General features: G+C 51.0%; 1 protein-coding gene across 7 annotated transcripts in view; it reads left to right on the top strand.

Moving 5' to 3' along the window:
* The window catches only part of RNF144A (ring finger protein 144A), a 112,852-nt gene that overhangs the window by 83,914 nt on the left and 2,185 nt on the right, over positions 1 to 26,753 (top strand). For 5 of the 7 annotated variants that reach the window (XM_059942280.1, XM_059942282.1, XM_059942278.1 and 2 more), the window contains 5 exons: positions 5,029 to 5,133; positions 5,270 to 5,330; positions 11,098 to 11,305; positions 14,627 to 14,777; positions 19,593 to 19,682. In XM_059942280.1, the coding sequence (XP_059798263.1) occupies positions 5,029 to 5,133; positions 5,270 to 5,330; positions 11,098 to 11,305; positions 14,627 to 14,777; positions 19,593 to 19,682 (615 nt within the window). Of the gene's footprint in view, positions 1 to 5,028; positions 5,134 to 5,269; positions 5,331 to 11,097; positions 11,306 to 14,626; positions 14,778 to 15,023; positions 15,662 to 19,592; positions 19,683 to 26,753 lie in introns of those variants that run through there. The other 2 variants (XM_059942283.1, XM_059942284.1) reach the window with 2 other exon arrangements.

Here is a 26,753-nt window from a genome sequence, read left to right as displayed (position 1 = left end):
TCGTTCCACGCCGCGGAGGACGGGGGCTCAGAGAGGCGCAGCTCCTGCTCCAGTCGCACATCTGGCAAGCGGGTTCGCTGGCATTCCAACCCAGGGCGGGGATTCCAGGGTCCTTGCTGTTTGGACACTGTTCGTGGGGGCCCCACCGCAGTTGTTTGGAGCTGCCTGCACGGACGTTCGTACACAGTGGGTCTTGGTGAGCAGAAGCTACTCAGGCGCCTCTGAGCACAGTTTCTGGGGGTCCCTTTCGGCTTTTAGCATCATCAGTAGCCAGCAGGCCTCCAAGGGAGAAAACAGAAGACGTTCTGACTTGCTGCAGACTTTACATTAGGCAGAGGTGTCTCTGTGGCCCCCTTCTCCTTGGCAGAAACATTCTGACACAGCGGAGGTACCTTAGCAGATCAGCAGTGCTGCCTTTGCCTTTGGACCGGGTTTCAAAGAGTTGGACGACAGAGTGGAAAACGAAAGGCCTGGAACATTCTGCGGCTCTCGACAGCCCCCCTCCCTCCTCCTGCCCTTTGTGTGGTAGACGCTCCTTTGCTGGGACGTCCTGTCTCTCTGGCCAGCTTTCCATCTCTGGGATGCCTTCCTGACCACCCGCGCCCCCGAGGCGGGACCCCACTGGAGCCCCAGCACAGTGCGTCTTAAGGATCTGCACCCGCATCTTTTCCCACAGGGGCCTTGGGGTCTTGATGTCATGGAATGTCCTGGCATCCAAGCATCAGGGACACATAAAGACACAGTCTAGTTTGACTCAGACTTTGCCACTTTAAAATGCATACAATGCTTTGTACTGAAAAAAAAAAAAAAAAACCTCATGAGGTAACAGAAAATAAGTAATAAACGATTGCTTATGAAAGAGTTCTTGATTGGGGAGGAAGAAGGCACGAGTTTAGAAAAGCAAAACCCTCACCTCTTTGGAGTCAGGCACACGTGGGTTTGAGCTCGAGCTCCTCCGCTTACGGACTCCACCTCTGGGCCCGTTTTTAACCTCCCTGGGCTTTGTTCTCTCCTCCATAAAATGGGAGGGATTAACACCTCCTAAGAGCCTCGTGTGTGTTTAGTTGGCTAACACAGGTAGTGATTAACACAGGGTCCTGAGGCATTTGGTTACAGAGAGCTGTAACTAATACGATAGCAGGAAATATCAGTACATCAGTGCCTGCCTTTGTCCTGTATATTTTGACTGAGGTTTCTCTGGCATTTTTTTGGTGCTCATTTCAAGACATCTTTTTGCTATTAGATTGAAAAACAGAGCTTGTGAGTCATGGCCTGCTTTATATCTGGAAGAAGCCTGGGCTTGTTTTCCACGGATGCTTGGTCAGACACTTGGATCCTCATCTCTTTTTATATAGTAAACAAATGGATGCTTCCAGAGCACAGTCATTTTGCAAATTGCATAGAGGCCTGCGAATGGCATAGGACGTGCGCCCCTGGGCAGTCCTCCGCAGACGTGACGCACTGCTTGTTGATACGTGCGGTCTCTTCAACAGCGTCGTTTAGACTCGGAGATTCCCCCCCCCCCCCCCCCCCCGGGTGTGTGCTTCACACCATCTTTCATTGTTGCATTTTGTAAACCTTCTCTCATCATGTACTTCTCTGCACAGTATTGTGAGAGTTTTCAGCATTTTATCAGTTTACGGCATTCCAGGGTCCTCCAGAGACTCAGTTTAGACAAACTTAATTGTAAGAAGTAAAATAACGATCTTGTTGCTAAGGTTTTGATTTTTTTTTCACCTATGACTGTAAGACATCTATCACCCAGATAGACACACAGCAGGTAACAGCGGTCCCTCTTACTTAGGTGGTCTGTGTGTTGGGAATTGTGCCAGGTGCTTTTACATAGTTTCTTTCTTACCGTTGCAAAAGCCCAGCAAGATGGGCATCTGTATTCTGTAGTCAAGGGAGCTGTGGCCCAAACTCATCACATAACCGGCCCGCGGCTGTGCCTGGAGGGGCAGGGATTCCAGGTGTCTCTGTAGCTCTGAAGCCTGCCGTGTTTCTCCTCCTCAGCCTGCCCCCAGCCCCACACAGGACATTCGCTTCCCAGTCACCTCCCACTGTGAACAGACCTTGCTGTGGGGGTTCAGCGCACCACCAAACCATGGTGCCGTCTTCCTGAAGAGGTGGAGGCCTGATGGAGGCTCCGCGTGACCCCCTCCCTCCTCCTCTGCCTCTCCCTCGTTCTGGGAAGCTCCTGTGTTGGTTTTGATGAGTTTACCTCTGAAACCTCTGCCATCTGAGGCCTCAGAGGGAGCGCCAGGACCAGGCTCATCCTTACTCGGTTCTCTGGAGCTCTCTTCATCATCATTGCATTGGTGAAACATAGATGATCTGGGAAAAACCTAAGTTCAGGGCCCGCGTGGTCACAGGGAGCTTGGACAGGACAGAGGCATACAGGCCCTTGGGTCGTAGGCACCAAGGCTGCAATTGACACGTGGAGTCTCAGCGTTCTGTTCAGTGCTCTTGAGAGAGGCTGTAGGAGATGGGTCTTTTCGAGGATTACCTTGGTTTCTGTTTTTTAAAGAAATTGCCATCTTTAGAGTCTTTAGTGAATGAAATATTCTGGTTTGCTAAAATGGTGAGAATTACCCATTTAGATCAATTGTCATTTATATATTGAGCATACACTCTTTTCCATGTCGTCTTCTAGACTCTTTCTCTTTTTGTGTTTTAATATAAATTTATTTATTTATTTACTTATTTACTTACTTATTTATTTATTTATTTTGGCTGTGTTGGGTCTTCGTTGCTCCGTGCGGGCTTTCTCTAGTTGCGGTGAGCGAGGGTTACTCTTCATTGCGGTGCGCGGGCTTCTCATTGCGGTGGCTTCTCTTTGTTGCGGAGCACAGGTTCTAGGCACATGGGCTCAGTAGTTGTGGCGCGTGGGCTCAGTAGTTGTGGCACACAGGCTCAGTAGTTGTGGCTGGCAGGCTCACTAGTTGTGGCTCGCGGGCTCTAGAGCACAGGCTCAGTAGTTGTGGTGCTCGGGCTTAGTTGCTCCGCGGCATGTGGGGTCTTCCCGGACCAGGGCTCGAACCCATGTCCCCTGCATTGACAGGTGGACTCCTAACCACTGAGCCACCAGGGAAGTCCTCGACCTCTTTCTCTTGCACAATATTCTTTCGACTCCACCATGAGGTAGGCTGAACCACCCTAAAATGCAGGTCCAGAAAATGAGGCTGGTAGAGAGGCAGACTTGTTCAAAGCACAGAACCAGTGGAAACTGCAGCTGGATCTGATTTTAGGACCATCCGTTCCTAGTAACCATGCATTCTTATAATGAAATGGATTAGACATTTTGTGGGGGAGGAAGAGGCTTAGGAAACAGCTTATGTGCTTTTCTTTTTTTTTGTTTTTGAATTTGAATTTGAATTTATTTATTTTTTTAAACAGCAGGTTCTTATTAGTCATCAATTTTATACACATCAGTGTATACATGTCAATCCCAATTGCCCAATACATCCCATCACCACAACCCCTGCTGCTTCCCCCACTTGGTGTCCATACATTTGTTCTCTACATCTGTGTCTCGATTTCTGCCTCGCGTACTGGTTCACCTGTACCTTTTTTTTAGGTTCCACATATATGCATTAATATACGATATTTGTTTTTCTCTTTCTGACTTACTTCACTCTGTATGACAGTCTCTAGATCCATCCACATCTCAACAAATGACCCAATTTCGTTCCTTTTTATGGCTGAGTAATATTCCATTGTATATATGTACCACATCTTCTTTATCCATTCATCTGTCGATGGGCATTTAGGTTGTTTCCACGTCCTGGCTATTGTAAATAGTGCTGCAATGAACATTGGGGTGCATGTGTCTTTTTGAATTATGGTTTTCTCTGGGTATATGCCCAGTAGTGGGATTGCTGGGTCATATGGTAATTCTATTTTTCGTTTTTTAAGGAGCCTCCATACTGTTCTCCATAGTGGCTGTATCAATTTACATTCCCACCAACAGTTTATGTGCTTTTCTTGATGAATCACTATGACACGTAATAGTGTCATTATAATAGTGTAGTGGTGGTGGAATTATGAGCCCCGGTATTACACTGGGCTGTGACTGAAAGGAGGTTCGAGATGCTGGTGAGATACTGTGCTTTGCTTCCCTTCACTGAAAGGTCCGGTTTCCCATGCTCTTTGAGTTCTGATGTAAGCGCTTCAATGTTTGTCTCAGTCACATTTGGTAGTGAGCTTGCAACTAGGGAAGGTCATGACCTTTCTTCTACTTGTTGTTTACGAAGTGCTTTTTAAGGGAGTATTGGATTTCTATGACTAGCAGACAGTGAAGCAAGAGTAAACCGGCATTGGGAAAGGCCTCCTCACTTTGGTATGAACTTTGCTTTGTGTCCCTCACTGATTTTTCTGAACTTACTTCAGATGTCCAGCGAGACTGCCAAGTAGGGGAAGGTGGTAGCAAGTAACTGCCCAGTAAGTAAGGGGTCACTGAAGGAGGATGGGCAGCCATTCTGGGTTCTCGGTGTGGGGTGCAGGGGCGATTTAGAGGCAGGCGAGGCTGGGTTGGAATCTGGGCTCTGCCCTTGCTGTCTGGGTAAGCTGGCAGTTCCTTCTTTGGTCACTCAGTGTTCACACCTGAATGATGACATGGTCACACCTTTCCTGCGAGCATGTTCTAAGGAGCACATGAAACAATGGAGTATAGGGGACTGAGGATGGCGCCTGACGTCTGATGTGTGTCTGAGGGACACGGCTTCCCTGCTTCCCTCGATGCCTCTGCTTCTGCCCTGGGCTCACTGGCACGGTGTTTGCCGAGGTCGGGCCCAGGGCTCCAGCCCGCATCCCTAGTCCCGGTGCACAAGAGGTACCCCGCAAATATTTGTTGAGTGAATACAACCCCTAAGTTGGTCGTTGCTATGGCTACACGGCAAATATACAAAAAACCGTATTGGAACAATGTGTTTGATTTGTCCTTTTTTTTTTTTTTTTTTTAATGCCTCACTGCTCCTTCAGCCTTAAGGAAGTAAAGATGTTTACAGATATTTCTGTTTTTTTTTTCAGTGCCTGAAACAGTATGTGGAACTCTTGATCAAAGAAGGATTAGAAACTGCAATTAGCTGCCCTGATGCTGCCTGCCCCAAACAGGGCCACCTACAGGAGAACGAGGCATGTTCAGCTGGGGAAACTGGGGTGCACGAGCATGGGCTCCTCAGTGATGGGGGGTCATGGGCTCTGTCTGGGCTGACCTGGCATTGTCGTCTAGCCCTCAGATTGTTTTACTCCTTTTTCTTTTTTCCCTTAGATTGAGTGTATGGTTGCAGCTGAAATCATGCAAAGATACAAAAAGCTACAGTTTGAAAGAGGTAGGTGCCCCCGTGTCTTAGCCAGTTATGATTCCTGTGACAGAATCCGGGTAACCCGGGGGAGTGCTTTTGGTGATTGTGATTATATATCATTTGGCTACAGCAGAAGTGAAAACATTGATGTAAAGTAGACTTCTAAAGTTCGGCTGTCATTTGAATTCTCTGCAGAGCTCACAGTTGGAAGGCCTCTGTTGGGGATCTAGTTAGGAACAGGAAAGATTCGTGAAACACAGCTTGCTTCTAGGGGTTTGGGATTTTGGGGGTAGTTTAAAGAGACCCTCGTGGGGCATTATTCTCCAGCCAGGTTAAAGTCTAACAGTCTGAGAACTAATTCTTAGACCTCCGGAGAATTTAAAAGATACAAAGGCCTGGAAGCAAGTCCCGAGGTCAGGCAGGGTGGAATCGTGGCCCTCAGCATCCCGACCGCACGCATGTCCATCGCCTTGACAGGCTGCCTTGTGCACGCCGGGACCAGTGGGTGCTGAGCCCTTGGTTCACCAAGTCTCCCAACAGCCCGACAAGGTTGTCTGTTAACCTGACACCCACAGAGGCTGACTGACGTGCCCTGATGTCCATCTCTGGTGGGGAGTGGGGTGGGGTGTGGACCAGGTCCCCCGCAGTGCCCTGCCCAGCCCTGCTGGCTGGAGCCGGGCCGCTCCGGAGTTCAGACACGCTGACCGTCCGGGATGGGTCTTTCTCTTTGCTGTCTGAAGTACGTCAGGATCATAACATGATATTTTAAAGACTCTGTGGATTCTGTTTGGCCTCGTTTTCATATATATTCTGGACCTTGGGCTCACCTGAAAAGGAGCAGAATAAGACATGGGTAGAAGATGCTCTGTAGGTAAAACTTTATCGTGAAGATGCCGCATCGGATTGTAAAGTTTTCAGCTCGGTTTGTGAGCACTGAAGTTTGCTCCCCCCTCTTCCTGGAGTGGTTCCCAGTCCTTGCCTGGATCAGGCCTTTATGAGAGATGCGGCCCTGGGTGGCGTGTTTACAGGAAAACACCATCAGGATGGGAATGGAATGCGGAATAGACTAGAGGAAAGTGTCCAGAGACTCTTAGTTTAGTTGAATGTGGAAAGTTTTCTTTTTCTTTTTTTTTTTTTTTTTTTTAAAGAAATGCTAAAGATAGCTGCATTTCCTCTTGAGGCTCACTTCTCAAGGAAAAAAAAAAAAAAAAGGTAATGTGTGGCCAACCTAAAAAAAATCAAACAGGATTTTTGATGGCATTGAAATTTGTTTTCAAGAGTTTATTTATTTAAATGCCATGTATTGTTTGGTTTGGGGCAGTTTATAGCTTAAATATAATGCCATGTGATACAAACGTCAGTATGTGGAGCAATAAAATTAATTTGGATTTCTGAGACTTTGAGCGTCTTCTGAAAACATTTTCCAGTGGGAATCTTGACAGAAACTGGCAGTTATTTGGATTACAAGAAAATGAACTTTCTATGACATTGAATTTAAAAACGCAGCTGGGTAAATATTCCTACCTAATAATTTTAACTGTGTTATTTCTTCCGAACTTTAGCTTAGTCAAAGATTTTTTTTTTTTTTTCCTTTGCATAATGAACCCAACTCGACTTAGGTTAAAAAAATATCTCTCAAACCCATCACTTTAAAACATTTTTCTAGCATTACGTTCAAAGCAGCAAAAAACACAAAAAGGACTCGGACTTAATAGGACCAGAGACCGGTCTGAATGAAATGTTAAAATGTTAGGGCTAATAAAATACAGCTATTGATTATAGCTGGTCACCGAGCAAATTCTGAGACAGGATCAGTGAGCAAGTTTCAACGTACTCTCTCCCTTTGAAATTCATTTTCAAGTGAGGATGGTGACTGGATTAAAACTGACAGTTGCCATGATTTTCTGACAACCTTTAGTAACTAAAAAGTCCTATGGTTAAAGTTTCAAGCACTGTCTTCCTGTGAACTTTACATGTCTCATCTTATATCAGAGCCTTGATTTCAATCTGAGTTTCCTCAGTCCTCCAGCCAGGTCCTTGGGAAGCAGGAAGCCAGGAGGGAGGCTGTGAGGTGCTTTCTGAGCACCTGCTCTCCCAACTGGAAGACCCCCAAGGCTGGGAACAAACAAGCTTCCAGGGAAGGTCCATCGCCCTTGCCTGCATGCCCCACTGGACTACACACGAGCTCCTATTTGAGCACCGACCACACCACGCTGCAGGCGTTTGTTTATATATCCAGGGCAGTGAGAATGGACCAGTATGAGCGGGGGTGCTGGGCCCTTCACAGTGTGCTTCTCAAAGGACAGTTGTGTTTAAGAAAGAAAAACATCTTTATGTGGCACATATATACAATGGAATATTACTCAGCCCTAAAAAGAAGTGAAATTGAGTTATTTGTAGTGAGGTGGGTGGACCTAGAGTCTGTCATACAGAGTGAAGTAAGTCAGAAAGAGAAAAACAAATACTGTATGCTAACACATATGTATGGAATCTAAAAAAAAAAAAAAATGGTTCTGAAGAACTTAGGGACAGGACAGGAATAAAGACGCAGATGTAGAGAATGGACTTGAGGACACGGGGAGGGGGAAGGGTAAGCTGGGACGAAGTGAGAGAGTGGCATGGACATATATACACTACCAAATGTAAAATAGATAGCTAGTGGGAAGCAGCCGCATAGCACAGGGAGATCAGCTCGGTGCTTTGTGACCACCTAGAGGGGCAGGTTAGGGAGGGTGAGAGGGAGACACAAGAGGGAGGGGGTATGGGGATAAATGTATATGTATGGCTGATTCACTTTGTTATACAGCAGAAACTAACACACCATTGTAAAGCAATTATACTCCAATAAAGATGTTAAAAAAAAAAAAAGGAAAGAAAAACATCTTTAAAAAGAGTCTTGGGCTTTTTGATAAGTAGAGCTATTAGGGACCTGCTTCATTAATCTATTATGAATATACCTTTGGGAGATGGGAGTTAAGATGAGTTTCTTCTAGTGTGCCAGAAAATACACTGCTTGCCTTGTGTGAAAATATATACAAATATGTATATATATATAAATATTAGATACAATATTTATAATAGTTATAATATATCATATGATATAATGTATCTAATGTATAGTATAAGATATACATGTAATACATAGATAGATAGACAGACATAGATATGTATGTATATACACATCCTGGAAAGAAAACCTCTGCTGTTGCCCAGTGTGGATTTTACTATTGATCGCGTCTCATCTTGTACACCCAACTGGCAGACTCCAGCAGCGGGGTGATGATGTAGAATTCTAATAGACGTTTGAGAGAGGAGCCCAGGCTTGTGCCCACAGGGGCATGTGTGCCGGCAGCACTGCGGAAGGGTGTTCTGAGCTAGCAGATCGATGGGGCAGAGTGTTTGCCCTCTACGTCTCCCACAGGGAGTCTCTCCCATGGGGATGGGCGTAGCCATAAGGACACAGGTTGCACTGTTGAAGTCGTTACCATGGAAACCCTAACTGGGTCTCCGCTGCTGTGCGCTGCATGATATAATTGGGCCTTTCATGAAAAGGCCCCCCCCCACCCTGGCAGCCACTCGTGCCCTCTAAGAGGAGTGGACGGAAGATGGCGCTCGGCCGTGAGATGCAGGAAGAGGTTCTGCTGGTCCCCTCCTGAGGTCACAGCCTCCTCAGAGCAGAAGCGGGGAGCGGTGGGAACTGGAAGGGTCTAAACTGGACAGTGGTGTCCCTTTAGGGGCAACAGCACTCAACACCTTGTCAAGTTGGCAGGGAAAGAGACCCCGCTGAGGACGTACCTGCCCATGTCCTGCTGTTGGCAGGCCGAGCGCCCACATCCCGCAGCACTGTCCTCGGGGGCCGGGCCCATGGGGGCCCCGTGATGCAGGTGCCGCAAACCCTGGCTTACCCTCCACGCACACCAGCACCGGAGGCAGAGCTCTTAGAGAATTCCAGATGAGGGAGGGGGAGGGCCGCCGCTAAAAGGCACAGGACCCTGGGGCAGCGGCCTTTGGTGTGTCCCCCACGTGCCCCGGGCCGCCTCTGTATCCCTCCCTCCGCCTTCCTCCTGCCTCCTCAGCCCAGGGGCCTGCAGGCCGCTGCCCCACACACGTGCGTTTTCCCACAAAACCACGTCCTTGGCTCGGACAGCCAGAGACAGTCTTAGAAAAGCCAATACTCTCAGCTCAGCGTGACAAGAGCTAATTTTACTCCTTCGCTCACTATTAGGCGCATCAGGAAGATTTTACCTTATTATAAAGAAAAACAATTAAAAAGTATCACATTTTCCTGAATGCCGGCGTTCCTTTGTATTAGCAAGTCTTCTAAAGCTTCTGCCAGACCTACCAATTTGATACTTCTGTGCTGTTGATTAATTCACCTTTTAAAAAAAGTTAGATTCGATTAGGAGTCAGCCAACCATGGCCAGTGGGCCAAATTAGTACGGCCCCTGGCTTGGGGTTATAAATCAAGTTTTATTGGAACACTCATTTACGCATCAACACAGATGCCTTTGTGCTACCACAGCAGAGCTGAGTAGTTGGATGGAGACCTCATGGCCCTCAAAGACTGAAATACTTACTGTTAGCCCCCGGATTGGATGGTGAGATGGTTTTTAGTCCCATTGTACCTGACAGGAGCTCATTCATGGCGGGCTGAATCCACATTTGATTGGGGAACATGGCAAACACACGGGTGGCCTGTTGAGGTGAGGCCCGGGCGCCTGCAGCTCATGACAGCCCCAGCCTGTTGGAGGTCCCAGTGCCTCCAAATCCTGTCTCTGATGTGGGTGAACCGACCCACCGCGGCCATCGCTGGTCACGTGGCCGAGAAGCCTGCAGGCGCCTTTCACTGCTTCCAAGTTCCCAGCACAATGCAGTCCCTTCCTTCTCAAGAGCGACCCTCCGTGGCTGACTTGGAGGCCTTTGAACACTCCCTGGAATCCTTTGGCCTCCCTCGCGGCGTTTTGGCCTTGCGTCAGCATCCGTGTGGGTTCCTGCCCAGCTCTCCCTCCCGCTGGCCTGCATTGAGAGTCCAGTCACACTGGACAAAGGGTCCAAGGAACCAGTAACCAGGCTCACGTGAAGGACAGCTCGGGACCGTTACTTAAAGAAATGTGAGATATGAAAGCAGATGTGAAGGAATGGGAGTGTTGTGGTGTTCTGTTTTTCAAAATAAACCTCCTGACTAATTTCATCAAATCAGGCTTCTTAGTGACGTGGGCTCCACTTCAGAGGGAAAGCCTGCTGTTGAAGAGTGAATTTCATACAGTCCTTAGCTCAGGGCTTAGATTTGAACTTGGGAGGGAGACAGTCATAAGTCAGAGGTCTGACCTTTGATGAGAAGAAGAATCAGCCATCTCCCTTCCCTCTTTTCCTTCCATCCTTAACCAATAGTTTGGGATGCCCGATGCACATCCCACCCTGGGCTAGGTTGTGAGGCTACGAGCCTGAAGGACGGGCCTGACTGCACGAAGCTATGTCCCAGGGCAGGCGGGCAGGGAGCAGGAGGTGGTCCCTGGACCACAAGGCTTCCAGGATGTAGGGGCTCCTGAGCCACGAGGACTCTGGGGGTAGTTGGGGATCTGCTGTCCCCCACGTGAGTGGAGTGGGAAGTGGGGAGTGGCCCGGGGGGAGGAGGAGGAGCCAGATGGGTCCCTGATCGTGAAGGGTATATTATGTCTGACCTTGATTTCCTTTTCTCCCTTAAATACGTGAAGTCCGTGTCCATCAGTCTGAAGCCCCGCCAGATCCTTGGTCCTGCAGAGTTTGACTTGCCTGTTTTTATTCCCTGTGCCAGAGGTGCTCCTGGACCCCTGTCGGACTTGGTGCCCAGCGTCCACCTGCCAGGCTGTGTGCCAGCTCCAGGAGATGGGGCTGCAGACCCCGCAGCTGGTGCAGTGCAAAGCTTGCGACACGGAATTCTGCTCCGCCTGCAAAGCCAGCTGGCACCCTGGCCAGGGCTGCCCGGAGACCATGCCCATCACCTTCCTTCCCGGGGAGACCAGGTACGCTCGGGGCAGACTGCAGGCTGGGAGAAGGAATCAGCCTTCTCCCTCAGTATGCCTCTGGGGAGGACAGGCCTGCAGCCCGGTCAGTCTCCACGTACGCTCTTCTCTTGGGTCTCATTCAGACCTGGATTTGTTTATTCGTTTATTATTTATTTTTGAGAACAGATTATGTGCCTGGCACTGTGCCAGCCTCTGGAAATAGAAAGATGCATAAGAAACAGAGTACACTCTGCCCATCCAGAAAGGCAAACGTATGAACAGTCAGTTACTATGCAGGGTTTTAAGTCCTGTGATACCTGAAGTTTTTCCAAGACTCCATCGTGCTGAAGATGATCCAAAATGGGGGTGCAGGAGCAGGAACAAGAGGAGGGGGGGCAGTGGTTAGAAACACCAGAAGGTTCGCCAAATACAGGCTCCTGGTGCCTGAGGCCAAGGGGGCCACATGTGCCTGAAATGGGGGGCTTGGCAGGAAGGATGCGGTAAATGGCCGTAGCAGCTTTGCCCTCCCGTCCCCCGCCAGACCCTCAGCCTGGATGGCCAGGTGGACACCACAGCATCACTCTGTGTACCTTGAAATTTAGTAGGTTGAAGCATAGAAATTGATAGTATTCAGCTGTTTTGTCCTCCAGTATCTGCAGTGGCATCTGGCTCAATCAGATAGAGGTGGCCCAGCACCTGTTGAGGCCACTTCCTGGTGGAGTAAATCTCACCATCCACCCGAAGGTGTCACCAGCCTGTCTTCCTCTGTCCCCATCTGCTGCCCCCGCCCCTCTCCCCACAGCTCGACCTGCCCAGGGACCCTCGTGGTGACGCCGGACACACCCCTGTCGCCTGCCGCCTGCACCTCTGTGCTGTGCCTGGAATGTCCCTTCTCTGCCCTCCTGCTTTCCCTGGGGACTCCTTGCCACCTTCGAGGACGTGGCTCATGTCCCCTCTTTTGTCGAGCTTCCCAGTTCCCAGGGCAGGGTTGGAGACCCATTCTCTGTGTCCCCCATGGAGATCGTTTGCATTGATGACAACACCAGCCTTGTTGGATGTTAGTTCATCTGTTTATGTGTCCAATCCCTCCACTAGGCTGAGCTCTTGTGTTTGTTTGGACGTTGTCACCCCAAATCTCGGCATACAGCAAGCGATGAAACGCTAGAATGATCACTTAACTTATACTTAGGGCCTTGATCCTTCATAATTTTGCGAGAAGAGCCACACTGCATGTGTGACAGATTACACATAACTGGGAGAGCTGGATTTCCAGGCTGGGGAAGAAGCAGGTAGAGGGCAGGCGGGGCTGTGCCCTCGTGAAGCAGTCGGGTGACTGTTTAAGAGAAGGCCCCACTTAGTGAGTGAGGGGCTCCTCCCTTCCAAGAACCAGTGAAACCCGGAGTCAGGAAGAGCCGGTGTCCTGCTCTTGGGAGGGATGGAGAAGGGGTCCATAAAACCTTCTTAAGGTGGAGGGTGGTGGGTGTTGGGAGCCTGACGACTTAGCATTTCTTCATCTGTGGTGTTCTGGTCTCATGGAGGTCATTGCCCAAAGACCGCAATCATGTCACGATGGCACGACGTACGTGTATATTAAATCATCCGTGATATACCTTAGAAAGAACAAGAACAAACAAAATGAAAAAAAAAAAAAATCAGGTTGTGCAACCTAAGAAACTGACGCAAGGGCAACTTGAATAAGAACTCACAAATCTCATTTTGTGAAAATATAAAAAACAAAGATTTTACCAAAAAAACCTGACTTTCTGGCTTACCCAGCTACATGTCATAACACGTGTTATGACAACCCTGCTTCATTGTAAATCACATTCTGTGTGGCCAGGCTGGTCTGCAGTTTGCTGTTAAATTAGAGATGAATTTGAGCTACAGTTGTATTATCTTTCAGTAATAGTATTACTAACAACTAGCATTTATTGAGTGATTACTATATACGTGCTGGATTCTATGTGCTCAGCACAGAGAAACTCTTTACATCTTCATCACTCGCTCTGAGACGGATGCAGTTTGCCTCACGTCTGCAGACGTGGAGACTGATAGTATGTACACAGCCCAACCAGGGCTTGCACGTCTGTCTCCAGACCCCCTGACTATGAGGAGGTACTGCTTCTTTCCAGGGCGTCTTACCTGGTCACCTTGTACTAGTGAACGAAACAAGAACCTATTAAGCTGGAGCACATGCCCCACGGTGTAGGAGCCCCGAGCTTAGGAAAACCCTGAGGCTGCAATTGTTTGGAAGCTCACTGATGCTCAGACAACCGTGTAAAGTGATGACATAATTAAGGCTGACATTCACTATGATGCTTGTGGAAGATCCTTCAGCCAGAATTTACTCAGGATGCCAGAATTTGCTCACTTGTAGTGAATTTATACTCATGAATGCATTAGGTTCTGAAAAGGCTGCTCATCCCAATGGGAAATCATTTTTCTCCTGGTGACATTGAGTAGCTGCAGTGAGTTCAAACAGTACGTGCCCCATAATCAGTGATAACTGCCCTTGACCGCTTCTTTTTCCAGATGATTCCATATTTTTAGCTGTCTTTTAAGATGAATAGCATGGGATGGACATCGTTCTACAGTCAACCTAAAAAGATACCTGGGCTGTCTTTTTATGAGCAGCATAGAATCATTGCTGCCATTTACTGGGCACTTCACACAGGCCTGCACTGCCCTGCGCCCTTCACACATGCATAACGCCATCTGTCACACTCACACTGGCCAGAAGGCTGGGCCTCAGACAGGTTGCCACCCAGCCTGTGTGCAGAAGAGCTGCACTCGACCCCAGGCTTAAATGCCACCATGCTCACCCCTGGGGGCCTGCTCAGACCCCTCAGGAAAACAATTTTGTACAGACAAGCCAAGTAGATCATAATAAGCGATTAGTGTGTGTGTGTGTGTGTGTGTGTGTGTGTGTGTGTGTTTTTAACATTTTTTTTTTTTTTCTGATCATGGCGAAGAGCATACCATGTGTTATCAACCCTTAGGAAAGCACACAACTATATGAATAAGGGCACAACATTTGACCGTACTCCCATTACTCAGAGGCCTCCATTCTCAGCCCTATTTTCTTTGGGTCGTCTGTGCTCATCTAAATGTAGACATGTGCTGACCGTGCTCTTTTCCCTAAGTCAAACTGGCTGCTTCCCAGTTTTGCGGTGATTGTTTTCCAGAGTTCGAGTCTCTTTGGTTTCAACATATTTCATTTAACACAGGTGACCTCAGTCCCTCTAGTTGAGCTGGTGCGTCCAGGGTTAACCTGTGCTGGCAGGTGTCTCCTGGCCCTCCGGCCCTCTGAGCACAGCCCTGATGCAGCTTCTCCCTCAGCAGCTCCGCTTTCCCGCTGGAGGAGGACGACGTGCCCATCAAACGCTGCCCCAAGTGCAAGGTCTACATCGAGCGGGACGAAGGGTGTGCACAGATGATGTGTAAGAACTGCAAGCACGCCTTCTGCTGGTACTGCCTCGAGTCCCTGGACGTGAGTACGCGGCGGGGGGCTTTGTGGGTCGGGCTGGAGCCGGAGGCATGCGCCAGCCGCTTCACTGAAGTTACAGGGTCAGGCGTTTTCTCTGTGCGTATTTATGGTAATATGAGCTCCCTGGGTGCGGTGGTATCAAAAGACGGGAGTTTGTGCAGGAGCCCTGGGAGCGGAGGGTCAGCTCAGGCTGGGGTTCAGCCTGGGCGTTAAAGGGGTGGGTAGGATCTCAGCACCTCCCCACATCAGGGAGCTGAAACAACAGACGTTGATCTCTCCGTGCTGGATGCTGGACGTCTGAGATCAGTGCCGGCGTCATCAGGTTCTGGACCCTCTTCCTGCTGTACAGACGGCCGCCTTCGCTGTGGCCTCGCCTGGCAGAGAGAGGAAGCTCTGGACTCTCTTCCTCTTCCTGTAAGGACATGAATCCCGTCACGGGGGCCGCAGCCTCATGACCTCCTCTGAACCTAAACACCTCCCAGCAGCCCCACCTCCAGGCACCATCACACTGCAGGTCAGGGCTTCAACACAGGAATTTGGGGGAATGCAAACAGTCCGTAGCTGGGGCCGTTCCTGGAATAGCAAGGATGACGGAGGCAGGGGACCGCGGATGCTGGGCGCGGGGCAGTTACTTTAGTGACGCTCGTGTCACCTGCAGGGCAGAAGAACATACAGACCCTCTGCTGCCTGGCAGAATGGAGGTTTCTGGCCTCATACGGCCACCATCTCCCCAGTGTACCCTGCGCTGTCTCTGCTGTTTAGAATGATGTCTAAAGCATTACAAAGTCTTTAGGGCCTTCAGAGGCTTTATGGGTATAGTTTCTTTATATATCATATATATAATTATATATATAGTCTCTATATATCATATATAGGCTATATATAGTCTCCCTGTATTATACATAATATATATATGTAATTTGCATTTTACTGTATTTCTCTTTTTTGAAAACTGATTATTAAATTATGTTATATTATCTAAAGCCTGGCCTGCAATTTGCAATTCCTTATCAACTTTTCCTAAAGGGGAAAGGAAATGAAATGCCAGTTTTACCTCATGTTATCAAATCTCCTGGTAGATTTTTTGGGGGAAGTATTAGAAATGGACAGACACAGACTTCCAGAGGGAGCATTGCTTCTGCTGTGACCTCCCCTGCTACCTTGACCTCCCCGAGGTCTGTCCCCTTTGAGCCCAAAGCTGTTCTCTCTCTGCTCTGGTCTCTGGAGAGACACCCTCTCTGTCCGTCTGTGTGTCCGTCTGACTTGGCTCTAAAGCACAGTCCCCACCAGCCAGAGGCCCCGTTGTGTCCTGGCTCTGCCCGGACCGGGGACAGAGGTAGCACAGGGCAATTTCCTCCTTGAAAGTCAGCGTCCTCGGGGCCAAGGGTGGCCTGTTTTTCTCTGTAGATGACAAGCTGCTGAAAAGTGACCCTGTGACCACAGTAAACAGACCCTGAGGGGCAGGGGGTCAGCTCTGCAGCGGTCAGTCAAGGACAGTAGCCGTGACTTAAGACAAGTGTGTGAACGTGTGTCTGGAAGCAGCAGAGCTTCTGAGACGGAGGAGGGGCTTACGCGTCCCCCTTCCCTCCTCTCGGGAATTTTCCTCTCCGAGCACCGGCTCCTGTGCACGTACACGTCCCGGAGTTATCAGTCATCTTAGGGTGATTCTTTCCATCCTCGTCCTTGCCACTGCCCCCCGCCAGGCCCCGCCCTCACCCGTGAGGCCCAGGACCGCACTGCTTCTCTGCTGCCCCCGCGGGCCCAACATTCACCGCTCACAGACAGAAGGGACCCGCTCGCCTTCTGTCGTTTTTGGAGGTGGTGGTCAATGGTCCCTATTTATGAAGTGATGCTTATGTGGGCTGAAGGTTAGGCTATCTGTGACTTGCGCTGCACACCTCTGTTGTTCCGTACGGGCACTCTTTCTGTGAGAGGTGGAGTGATGATTTCCTGACTTTAGGAAGCAGTCCAGGAAGGTTAGCCGTCTTTCCCCAAAGCACCGACGGAGTGAGGAATGGACTCGGCATCCACTCTCTGGTCTTTCCGACCCTAAGGCCCAGCAGCTTGGGTACGACCAGTCCCTGTCGGCCAGAGTAGGGCAGGAAGGCTCAAACCTTCCGTGGTGGAGCTGCTCTGAGGAATTCATTGTTATCTGCGAGCATCTGGGCCACCGTGCTCTCCTTCGCCAGCACCATTGTTTCTGCTTCCACCCAGAAGCTTGATGAGGCTTCTCTGAACAATGTAAGGGAAACGTTCACTCTCACCACGCACCTAGGTTCCTGGCAGGCCCTGCGGTGGGTATGCCCAAGGGCTTCATCCAGGAACTTAAAGTCACGGTGAAATCACTTGTATATTGTAAAATCATCTTGGAGTGCTTTTGTTAGGGAGAAGGCTTTTGTTTTGCTCAGGAAGCGTGCCGTGAGTGTTGGCAACTCAACTCCGCATGGAGGCCTGGATGTCGCTGGCAAAATCCGTGACCTTGAGGGGCTGGTGACCTCCCGACTGAGAAGCCCCTGGGAGCACCAGGTCCTAGGGAGCAGTGCTACAAGACAGCTAGTGTGGCGTCCCCAGCAGCCCCTCTGGGGCGGGTCACTGGGTCTGGGGTGGGAGTGGGGTGTGGGCACAGCTATGGGGAGTTAGCTGACCGGGCAGAGGGCAGAGTGTGGGAGACGGGTCACCTCCAGAGGACAGGACGTGGTCAGGAAGGATGTGGGCTGTACGTGGTCTGTGTCTGGCCGAGGCGGGGGACGTGACCAGGGTCTCCGTGCCAAGCTAGAGCTGGACCTCTGGCACGGGGGCTGGTGCCCCCCGAGCACTGGTCCAACAGCAGCTTGATGAGGGCCATGTGGGGCATCTGTGACCTGGGCACCCCCTCCACCCCGACCCGGAGTCAGGATCCGCGTTTCCCCAGGTGGCCCCGGTGACTGTAACGTCCAGCTGGGTTTGTCCAGCTTTGCCAGGCGAGAGTCCTGAAGACTTCTCAGCTGGGTGACGCAGCTCAGCTTGCGTTTCAGAAAACAAATCCAAAGGCTGTTAGGCATCTACAGAGCAAGACTGTGAGAGGCAGCCTGGGAAAATGAGGCTTAAAATGGGACGTTAATCTCCGTGGTGTGTGGGTGAAAGAAAACAGAATTAGGAGTTCAAGGAACAGAGAGTCTCCGTGGACAGAAGTCATGAGAAATGGCCCCAGAGAGGACAAGCTCCAGCCGGAAGAGGCGTGCATTCACCCGCGCCTGTGCTTGCTTGGACAGATGAGGGTCTAGGACAGGGGGTGAGTCGGGGGTGGCAGTCTGGGCCCTCGCTACAACCCCCAGAAGGCCAGGATTTCCGGATGCTCCAGCGTGGGTTCAGGCTCCGCGAGGCCGACCTATGAAATCATCAGACTGGAGGCCGGCGGCTCTCAGGATGAGAGGGGGGCTCCCTGGGAGGACCACCCAGCGGGGCCGCGAAGGGCCAAAGGACACCACCGCCACCGGCTCTGCCCGGCCCTCGGAGGAGTGACTTCCCGTCTCAGACACCCTGGGCCTTGTGCTTATTTCCCCTCTTCTCAAAAAGAAGCTCAGTTTACAGCCTCAGTTAAGTGAACAAACAGCATCGGCCTCTCTTTTGTGCTGTTTACTGAGCTGGTTCTTTTTATGGACAATAGGAGAGAAAATGGCACCTCCTGTACATGGAGAAGCAGAGGGTTTTGTCCAGAAAACCCACTCCTGCACCTCGGTCACTGCTTGCTGAGGTTTGGGGGCCGAGCACCGAGCCGGGGACGTGGTTACAGAGGCTGACATCAGTTCAGGGTCCCAGCTCCAGGACCCTGATGGTCTGGTGAAGATTGTCAGGGGAAGGTGATTGGAGATGGAGGTGCGATGTGAGGACATCTGGAGGTGGTAGGGTGGGCAGGACGTTCCCTCGAGCTCCCTCTCACTTCTAGACAGTCCGAGGAACTGTTAGGTGGAGGGCGGGTCTCCTCTTGAGAACTGAGAACATTTTCTTGGTCTGAGCTGAGAGGAGGCACTTTCAGGGCGAGGAGGATGGAGCAGACATAAAGGAAGTCATTTCATCCCGGAATAATCCTGCCAGGGTGGCGGGAAGATGCACAGGCAGAGACTCTGGGGAGTAAAGCACAGCCAGGGCTGGGGGAGCCCCTGACCTACTTGTTCAGAAGGCCTGCATCAGCACGGAGTGCCTGAGCCCGGGGGGCGGGGAGCCGGGCTGGGGCAGAGACCGACGCTGGAGCAGGGCTCCCTCTAGTGGCCCCTGAGCAGTCTGTCGGGGACGCGCCACGGAGGAGGGAGAGCCTGGGGACTCACGGGGACCTGGGGTGGCAGCAGCCCCCTCTGGGTGTACGTTCTTCCTCTGCTGTCGTCCTCGTTCTCTCACATCGCCAATTTGAGCTTTAAAAAAAGAAACTGGGGGCTTCCCTGATGGCGCAGTGGTTGAGAATCCGCCTGCCAACGCAGGGGACACGGGTTCCAGCCCCGGTCCGGGAAGATCCCACATGCCGCGGAGCAACTAAGCCTATGCGCCACAACTACTGAGCCTGTGTGCCACAACTACTGAAACCCACGTGCCTAGAGCCCGCGTTCCGCAACAAGAGAAGCCACCACAATGAGAAGCCCGCGCACCGCAATGAAGAGTAGCCCCTGCTCGCCGCAACTAGAGAAAGCCCGTGCGCAGCAAAGAAGACCCAACTCAGCCAAAAATAAATAAATAAAATAAATAAATTTATTAAAAAAAAAAAAAAGAAACTGGGACCAGGCAGGACTCATTCACTAAACAGAGAGGACTCTCCCACCCACCCCTGTTCTTTCTCTTCCTTCTCAGGATGACTTCCTCCTGATCCATTACGATAAAGGGCCCTGCAGGAACAAGCTGGGCCATTCCAGGGCATCTGTCATCTGGCATCGGACACAGGTAGGAGGCTGCTCACCTCGAACTCTGACCTCCGGGGGGAGAGAGGGAGAGAGACTGTGTGTGTACACGTGTGTGGGGTTTCCAGGAGACTTGCCAGTTGGTCCAAGGTCTGTTATATAGAAAAACAGCTAGTAAATGGGGTTCCTGCCTGAATTTTTCCCGGACTAAGATTATGCTTTCAGTAGGCCTGGAATAAATAGGCACCACACTTAGCCCGTGATGATTCTTCAACATCAGGCTTTCGATTGCTTGCACCTACTCTTGACCTTGGTAATGACCCGCTGTGCTTAGTCAATCCTTGCATGGCCTTTAATGGAAGAGCTTTCCATAGAGGCTCCCAGGTGAGCAAATTAGTCACAGAGAAGGGTAAGAGGGAAAGAATGGAAAGGTCCCTGGGTGGTGATGTCTGTGCAGCTGGTGCGGTTATTCATACTTTCAACACATATTTATTTCCTACTGTGTGCCTGGCAGTATTCTAGGAGCTGGATATACTCCAGTGAATAAGATAGATGCATCCTTCTCTGAAGGAACCCACATTCCATGTAGGGACAGATAATGTATATGTACATGACGTGAATTCAGCTATAGGGGAGGTGTGACTGGGGAGGGGTCTTTTAGATGGTGTGGCTGGGAAGGCTTGTTGGAGGTGATGCTTATGACCGAGCACTGAGTTTTGGGGAGCTGGCCGTGGGAGTAGGTGGGACAAGGTAGAGGGGACAGTCCAGGCAGGGGGGACGGAGATGGGCTGATGGGCAGAACTATGGCATAAAGGTCCGTGGGGACAGAGCAGCAGGAGGCAGCAGTGGTCAGAGATGATCAGAGTTGACCCCACGGGCTTTGCAGGCTGAGGTGCGATCTTCGGGGTGTGCTCTGGGCGCGGGGGCAGCCCACCGAGGGGAGCTGCAGGCAGGACCCAGGTGTGCGCCAGCTCCTGGGTGCGGGGAAGAGCCTTGATGGGCTCCGATCATTACCACATTCTCGGCATTTCTCAGCACAGCCTTGAAGCAGGCTGTCTGGGAGATGCAGGAACAGAGACTCAGGCAGTTTTGTGGGAATAGAAAGAGACCACCCGTAACTGTGCTTCTTCGGTGATCCTCACTGCAGACCACGTGGCAGGGCTGATGAGTCCACAGGTGGCCGGACAGTAGACGGTCCTGGCTTTGCAGGCCATAAGGTCTCTGTTGCAACTATCAGCTCTGCCTGGTAGGGAAGCAGCTGCGGCAGACAGTATGTCAACAAAGGCCCATGGCTGCATTCCAGGAAAACGCTTTAAACAATCAAGTGGTAGCACTGACTGTGGCAAAGGTTGCACAATTCTGAGTGCAGTAAAAACCATCAAATTGTGCATTAAATAGGTGAGTTGCGAGGTATGTGAGTTATAGCTCCATAAAGTTGTAAGAACCAAACTAAACAAAACGGACTGTGGACCGGATCTGGCCCGAGGGCCAGTCTGCCGACCTCGGTGTGGAGAGTGGATTTTAGCTGCATTTTATTTCGTCCTCCTGGCCAGTACGGCCAGCTCCAGTGCTCGCCCCTCCACCTCTGCTGTGTAAAAAAAGCACCCCAAACAACAGAAATAGACTCCCTCGCGGTTCTAGAGGCCAGGAGTCTGGAGTCAGGTGTGGGCAGGGCTCCCTCGGAAACCTGTAGGAGGGGCCCTCCTGCCTCTTCCTGGCTCCTGGCCATTCCCCACAGTCCTAGCTCCCGGCTCCCAGGGGCGTCTCTCCAGTACTTCATCTTTCTCTGTGCACACCTGTCTCTGTGTCCAAACTTCCCTTTGGATGAAGACACCGGTCGTAATGGATCAGGGCCCATCCTGGTAATGTCATTTTAACTTGATTCCCTCTGTAAAGACCCTCTTTCTGAATAAGGAGCTGCCTCTCCACGTGGCCTGAGCTCCCTAAGAGCATGGCGGCCGGAGCCGTGGCAAGCTTCCCAGGAGAGCGTGAGAGCCGGGGAAACCGTTGTCACCCTGCCCGATAACAAGGCTGGGCTGGGCGCTCACACCTCAGCCCTCGTGCCCGTTTATCCTCGGGAGTGAGTCACGTGTTCCTGGGGTCCTGGAACAGCTGCAGTTCCTGGTAACAGTCATTTAGAGAACGGGCCCTTGAGAAGCGCAGAAGCCTGGACGGGGGTCCGTAGCCTCCCCGGTTGTAGAGGACGGAGCCTGGGGGCACCCCCCACCAGCCTCTCTCAGCATCGTCGGTCGGCACCTGCCAGGGGCACCTGCTGAGTGCCAGCTCTGAGCCACATGGACAAAGGAAGCCCCCCCCTCCCCGATCTCAGGCCCCTCTCGGTGCTGGTGGAATTGAACAAAGGCACTCGGGGTGCAGGGGTCTCTTCCTTGGGGTGTGAGGAGCCCTGGAGACACGCAGGGTTGTAGACAGATGTCCACACATTAGTGCTGGATTTGGGGTAAACAATAAAATATGAGTGAACAGTGTCAAAAGGAAAGTAAGGGAGTCACAAAAACTAGCAAAGTGTGTGGCATATAAACCAGGAACGAAGGCCAGAGGCTTGGGAATTAGCGAGGGACATGGTGTGCAGTGGAAGAGCCCCACCCAGAGCAGACATTCGTGTACAATCACAAGACCAATTTGCTCTTAAGCCTTCAGTTTTCATAGTTAGAACCACCTCCCAGCACAAGATACAGAATCTCCATTACTGAAAGGAACGTTCGCTCTCGTAATTCGCTTTTAGAGGAAGAGCATCCACGTGGAAGCTGAGAAAGTCCTCATTTCCCTTGTGAGTCTCCTGGTTTTCCGTCCGATTGGTGGCCTCCATTCCCTTACCCATCAGACGGGCTTCTGGCTCAGGGCATGTTCATCACCTGCTTCGTCAACGATCCGCGAGTAGAGTTTTACTTTGTATTTAGCACCAAGTCTCTTAAGCAGAAATGCAGGCTTGATTGTCTTCCATCAATTTACTGAGGAAAATTGCATTCAGTGTCTCCCGAGCGCCCAGGGGTCATAGTAGGCGCTGATGTTCAGATGCTCTGGGACGGCGGGCAGGCCCCCATTCCATGGCCCGACTCTGGGTCTCTCTCCGCAGCCCCCCTCCCCTCTTTCTCCTCGTCACTGCCTGGCCTTCGGGACGGAAGCCCCCCAGCTGTGCTGTGTCCCTCTCCCTGGCCCTGCTGCGGCCCCGCTGCTGTCCTGGTCCTCGTCACCCACTCCTCTGTCTCCCTGTCTTGTCCGTGCCCGGCTCTGCACGTCCTAATTCTGCCCCCGTCCCTGACCACACTGAGGGGTCGCGGCCCAGACCTTCCACCTGCCTTTGCGAACATCCTCTGGAAACACGCTTGTTGTGGAGCGCCCCTTGCCTTTCCCAGTGCTGTTCCAGTGATCAGCCATCATGCGTAAGAGACAAGGGCGGCATTCCTTTCTCAGTCAAGTGAAGCTTCTTCCTTAGGAGGCCAGCACCTGACAAGGGGGGTCTCACCCACGCTGGCTCTTCCTTTCCTTCTGAACAGGAGACCCATCTGCCTGTAGAGAGAGCTCACTTTTAGCCCGAGGGCGGCATTTAACACGCGGCTGGTTGCTGGTGTCTGTGCTCACCTGTGCTGGAGGTGCCCTCACTCAGCCCCCCGGGCCGGGCCACAGGCAGGGGCCTCGCGCAGTCACCTGTTCGGAGGGTATTTTTCGCTATGCTCAGGAAAATACACACAAGTCATGTCTTGTACTTGAACTAGACGCCAAGTCATCTGTGGCTTAAGTACTGGGGCCTTTGGAATCGCTCTTTGGCCATAGATTTTGCATTGGTGAAATGAGAAAATTGGACTGGATTATTATCCAGGGTCAACCATGGTTTCATTATTCTACGTTTATAGGGAGGTGGGACCCGCGCTTGTGACCACGGCAGGGAGGGGACGTCGTGTCAGCCCTCTGTGTGCATTCCTAGAGCCCACGCCCCCCCGGGACTGCAAGGCCATGTCTGCCTCACTTCGGTTTCCGACCTGGCGGCCCCATCGAACTCCCAGCTCCGTGCCCACCTGGCTGCCAGCGCCTCCACTTGGAGGTCTAACGGTACATTTCAGATAGAACAGGCGTGAACAGAAGTTTACACTTTCCCTCAAGATCGCCTCCTCCTCCAGGTCTCCCTCATTTCGGGAAGCGCACCCCCAGCTTCCGTATCTTCTAAACAAAAGACCTGGGCCGCCCCCAGGGTTCCCACTCCCCCCAGCACCCCTCCACTCCGGCCACATCACCTCCTTCCTGCTCCCCGAACGCTACTCCCAGCCTCCCTGCACGGGTAGCCGTCCTCACCTTCCCTGCTGGGGTCCTTCTCCTTCGGACAGCAGCTCGGCGGTCCCATCCTCAGAGACGGCTTTCCGTCACTCCCTTATCAGGTCCCCGTCTCCACCTGCCTGACTCCTGCGGGACCTGCCGCCTCTCCTGAGGCTGTTTTCAGTGTCCTGAGGCTGTTTTCAGTTTCCTGACTCTGTTTTTGTGCAGAAGTTTTTCATTATCTGCGTCCATCTCCTCCTCCCAACAGGAGAACCCATTCTCTCAGAGGACAAAAGCAGACCGTAATTCCCTCGCACTCTATCCAGTTCAGAACAGCAAATGTTCATTAAGCAGAGAAAAGAGGAGCTCTGTGGTGGGGCGAGGATGACTGCAGTGGGAGCGATCAGTAAACGTTCCACGTAAACGACGCAGCTGCCACCGGCCCTCTTAGCTCATTCGTCCCCTGCCTCAAAACACACACAGGGCCAGCGTAGTGAGAACATTCAACAACCGGCCATGGGGCGGCAGGGGGCAGGCCGACTTTGTAGGGTCGGTCGCTTTCTGTGGCGTCAGCACCCCCAGGATGGCTTGGTGATGTTTCAAGTTGCCAAGGTGATGTCATTGGATGGAGAACTGGGAAGAGACATGGGAGCAGCCCCCATATACCCCAGCACAGCCCTCGGCCAATGACCCGGCCTCTGCGCAGTCAGGCCTGGGCGCAGCAGACACCCGGGCTGTGTCCGATGCCAAGTTTCAGTGAATTAAATGTGTCCCGTTCATCTTACCATCTCTCTGACTTGGGTTAGTGTTCCCAAGCCCTGGAGTGGTTTTGTCACAGAACTGGGGGGAAAGGATTCAGAAGCTACTAGATTCCATTGAACTGGTTTATCCTATAAACACATATTGGACATTTGTTAAGGCAGAGCCACCAGGCTGTGCACAGGGGCTTATGATGGTCACACAAACTGTGTCCTGCTCGGAACGAGTGTACCTCTTGAGAAACTGTCTGACTGGTTAGCCGTTCCTTTAAATCAGGGTTTGCCAGTATGAATAATCCCCGTTTCACCGTGATTCCTTCTTTATCCTTCTGTCTCCTACAGTGTATCATTTCTGCCTGACACGTACTTATAAGATGCTCACTAAGTGATTTTTTTTTAAATTAATTAATTAATTTATTTATTTTTGGCTGTGTTGGATCTTCGTTTCTGTGCGAGGGCTTTCTCTAGTTGCGGCAAGCGGGGGCCACTCTTCATCGCGGTGCGCGGACCTCTCACTATCGTGGCCTCTCTTGTTGGGAGCACAGGCTCCAGACGCGCAGGCTCAGTAATTGTGGCTCACGGGCCTAGCTGCTCCGCGGCATGTGGGATCTTCCCAGGCCAGGGCTCGAACCCGTGTCCCCTGCATTGGCAGGCAGATTCTCAACCACTGCGCCACCAGGGAAGCCCCTAAGTGATTATTTTTGTTGTGAGGTATTTGCTTCCTGTCTCATTCTTTATTGTTGGCTGACTTCCTTCTGACAATATCTGTATCCTCCCATCACCAGTTGGGACCCACTGGGTAACATCGCTTGTTCAATGGCATGCAAAGAAAGAGACAAGATAGCCTGAGTGAAAATGAAGATGGTGTCTTTCTCATTGACCAAGAATGTGAGCATTTGGTGAAGGATTTTGGTGTGTTATTGGTGCAAGAGTCCCTGGCTCCCCAGAGACTGAGAAAGTGCCCCAGGTGGTCGAGGTTATTCACGGTGCCCTGCAGATCAGTGACGCCCTCCTGGGGGGTTTTATGTGTTCTGAAATATCTGCGTGCGTGATCTTAACATAGCATGATCTGAATCCACACCACGTAGTTCCACCATTGACATCATGTTCAGACAAATGGACTCAGCCAGTCGGCAGAAAACACAGATTCTTAGCATGAGCACAATCTAATTTAGAAACACAACATGGTGTGTGCGTGTGTGTGTGTGTGTGTGTGTGTGTGTGTGTGTGTGAGATGGTTTTCCGGCAAAATCTAAGGGTGTAGTTTCATTCACGCTGCTGTGATGCTGTAGTGTAGCATCATACTTCCGAGCTGATACTAGCTCTCGGAGATCTTTTACTTCATCTGCTTATTTTATAATTGAGAAAACTGAAGCCCAGAGAGGTGAACACACTGAGTCAGGATTAGAACCATGAGCCCAAGGGGTTCATGTATTTATCGCTCTGAACACTAGGTGGCGGACGAACTCCACCTTCGGATTCCGATTCTGGGCTCTAGCAGCTGGTGGAGGGGACCAGTTAAAGAACAACCCCCCTTGCTTCTTTGTCCAGCCTCACTGCCTGATTTGAATGACAGTATGTCTACATTTGAGGCTTATTTCCTTCGGCATTTACTCATACCTAGGGATAAACATATGTTTTTTTAAAAAATCAAAATTCCTAACAGTAAATGTTGGGTTTTAAACTCCAGGAATAACACAGGTCTGGTCACCCGCTAATGCACCATGCCTGTGCCTTTCTGTTCTCCCACCTGGAATGCCTTCTCCGACTCATTTTTGTTTACCACCCGCCTCCTCATAATCCTTATAATCTCAACCATTTCCCATTGCATGCAAAGTCTCCTGCCCCTGGAGATGTAGGTGTCTGGCTCCTGAGCTCCCTTTACACCCTGGAACCCAATGGCAGTTTTTGTAAAGTGTATTATTATCAGTTGTAATCATGGTCTCTTTCCACCAGACTGGGTGGTCCTTGAGAGCCAAGATCTAATGTGCCTCTGTGTTTGCCACACCTAGTACAGCGTTTGGCTCAGAGGAAGCTTGTTGGTTAACTGGATGTATAATTGGATGGAGGTTTGGGTATTTAGATGG

The sequence above is a fragment of the Balaenoptera ricei genome, chromosome 13 (genome assembly GCF_028023285.1).
Source record: "Balaenoptera ricei isolate mBalRic1 chromosome 13, mBalRic1.hap2, whole genome shotgun sequence".
NCBI lineage: Eukaryota > Metazoa > Chordata > Mammalia > Artiodactyla > Balaenopteridae > Balaenoptera > Balaenoptera ricei.
The sequence above is the reverse complement of the archived record's forward strand: the minus strand, read 5'-3'. Positions and strand labels throughout refer to the sequence as shown.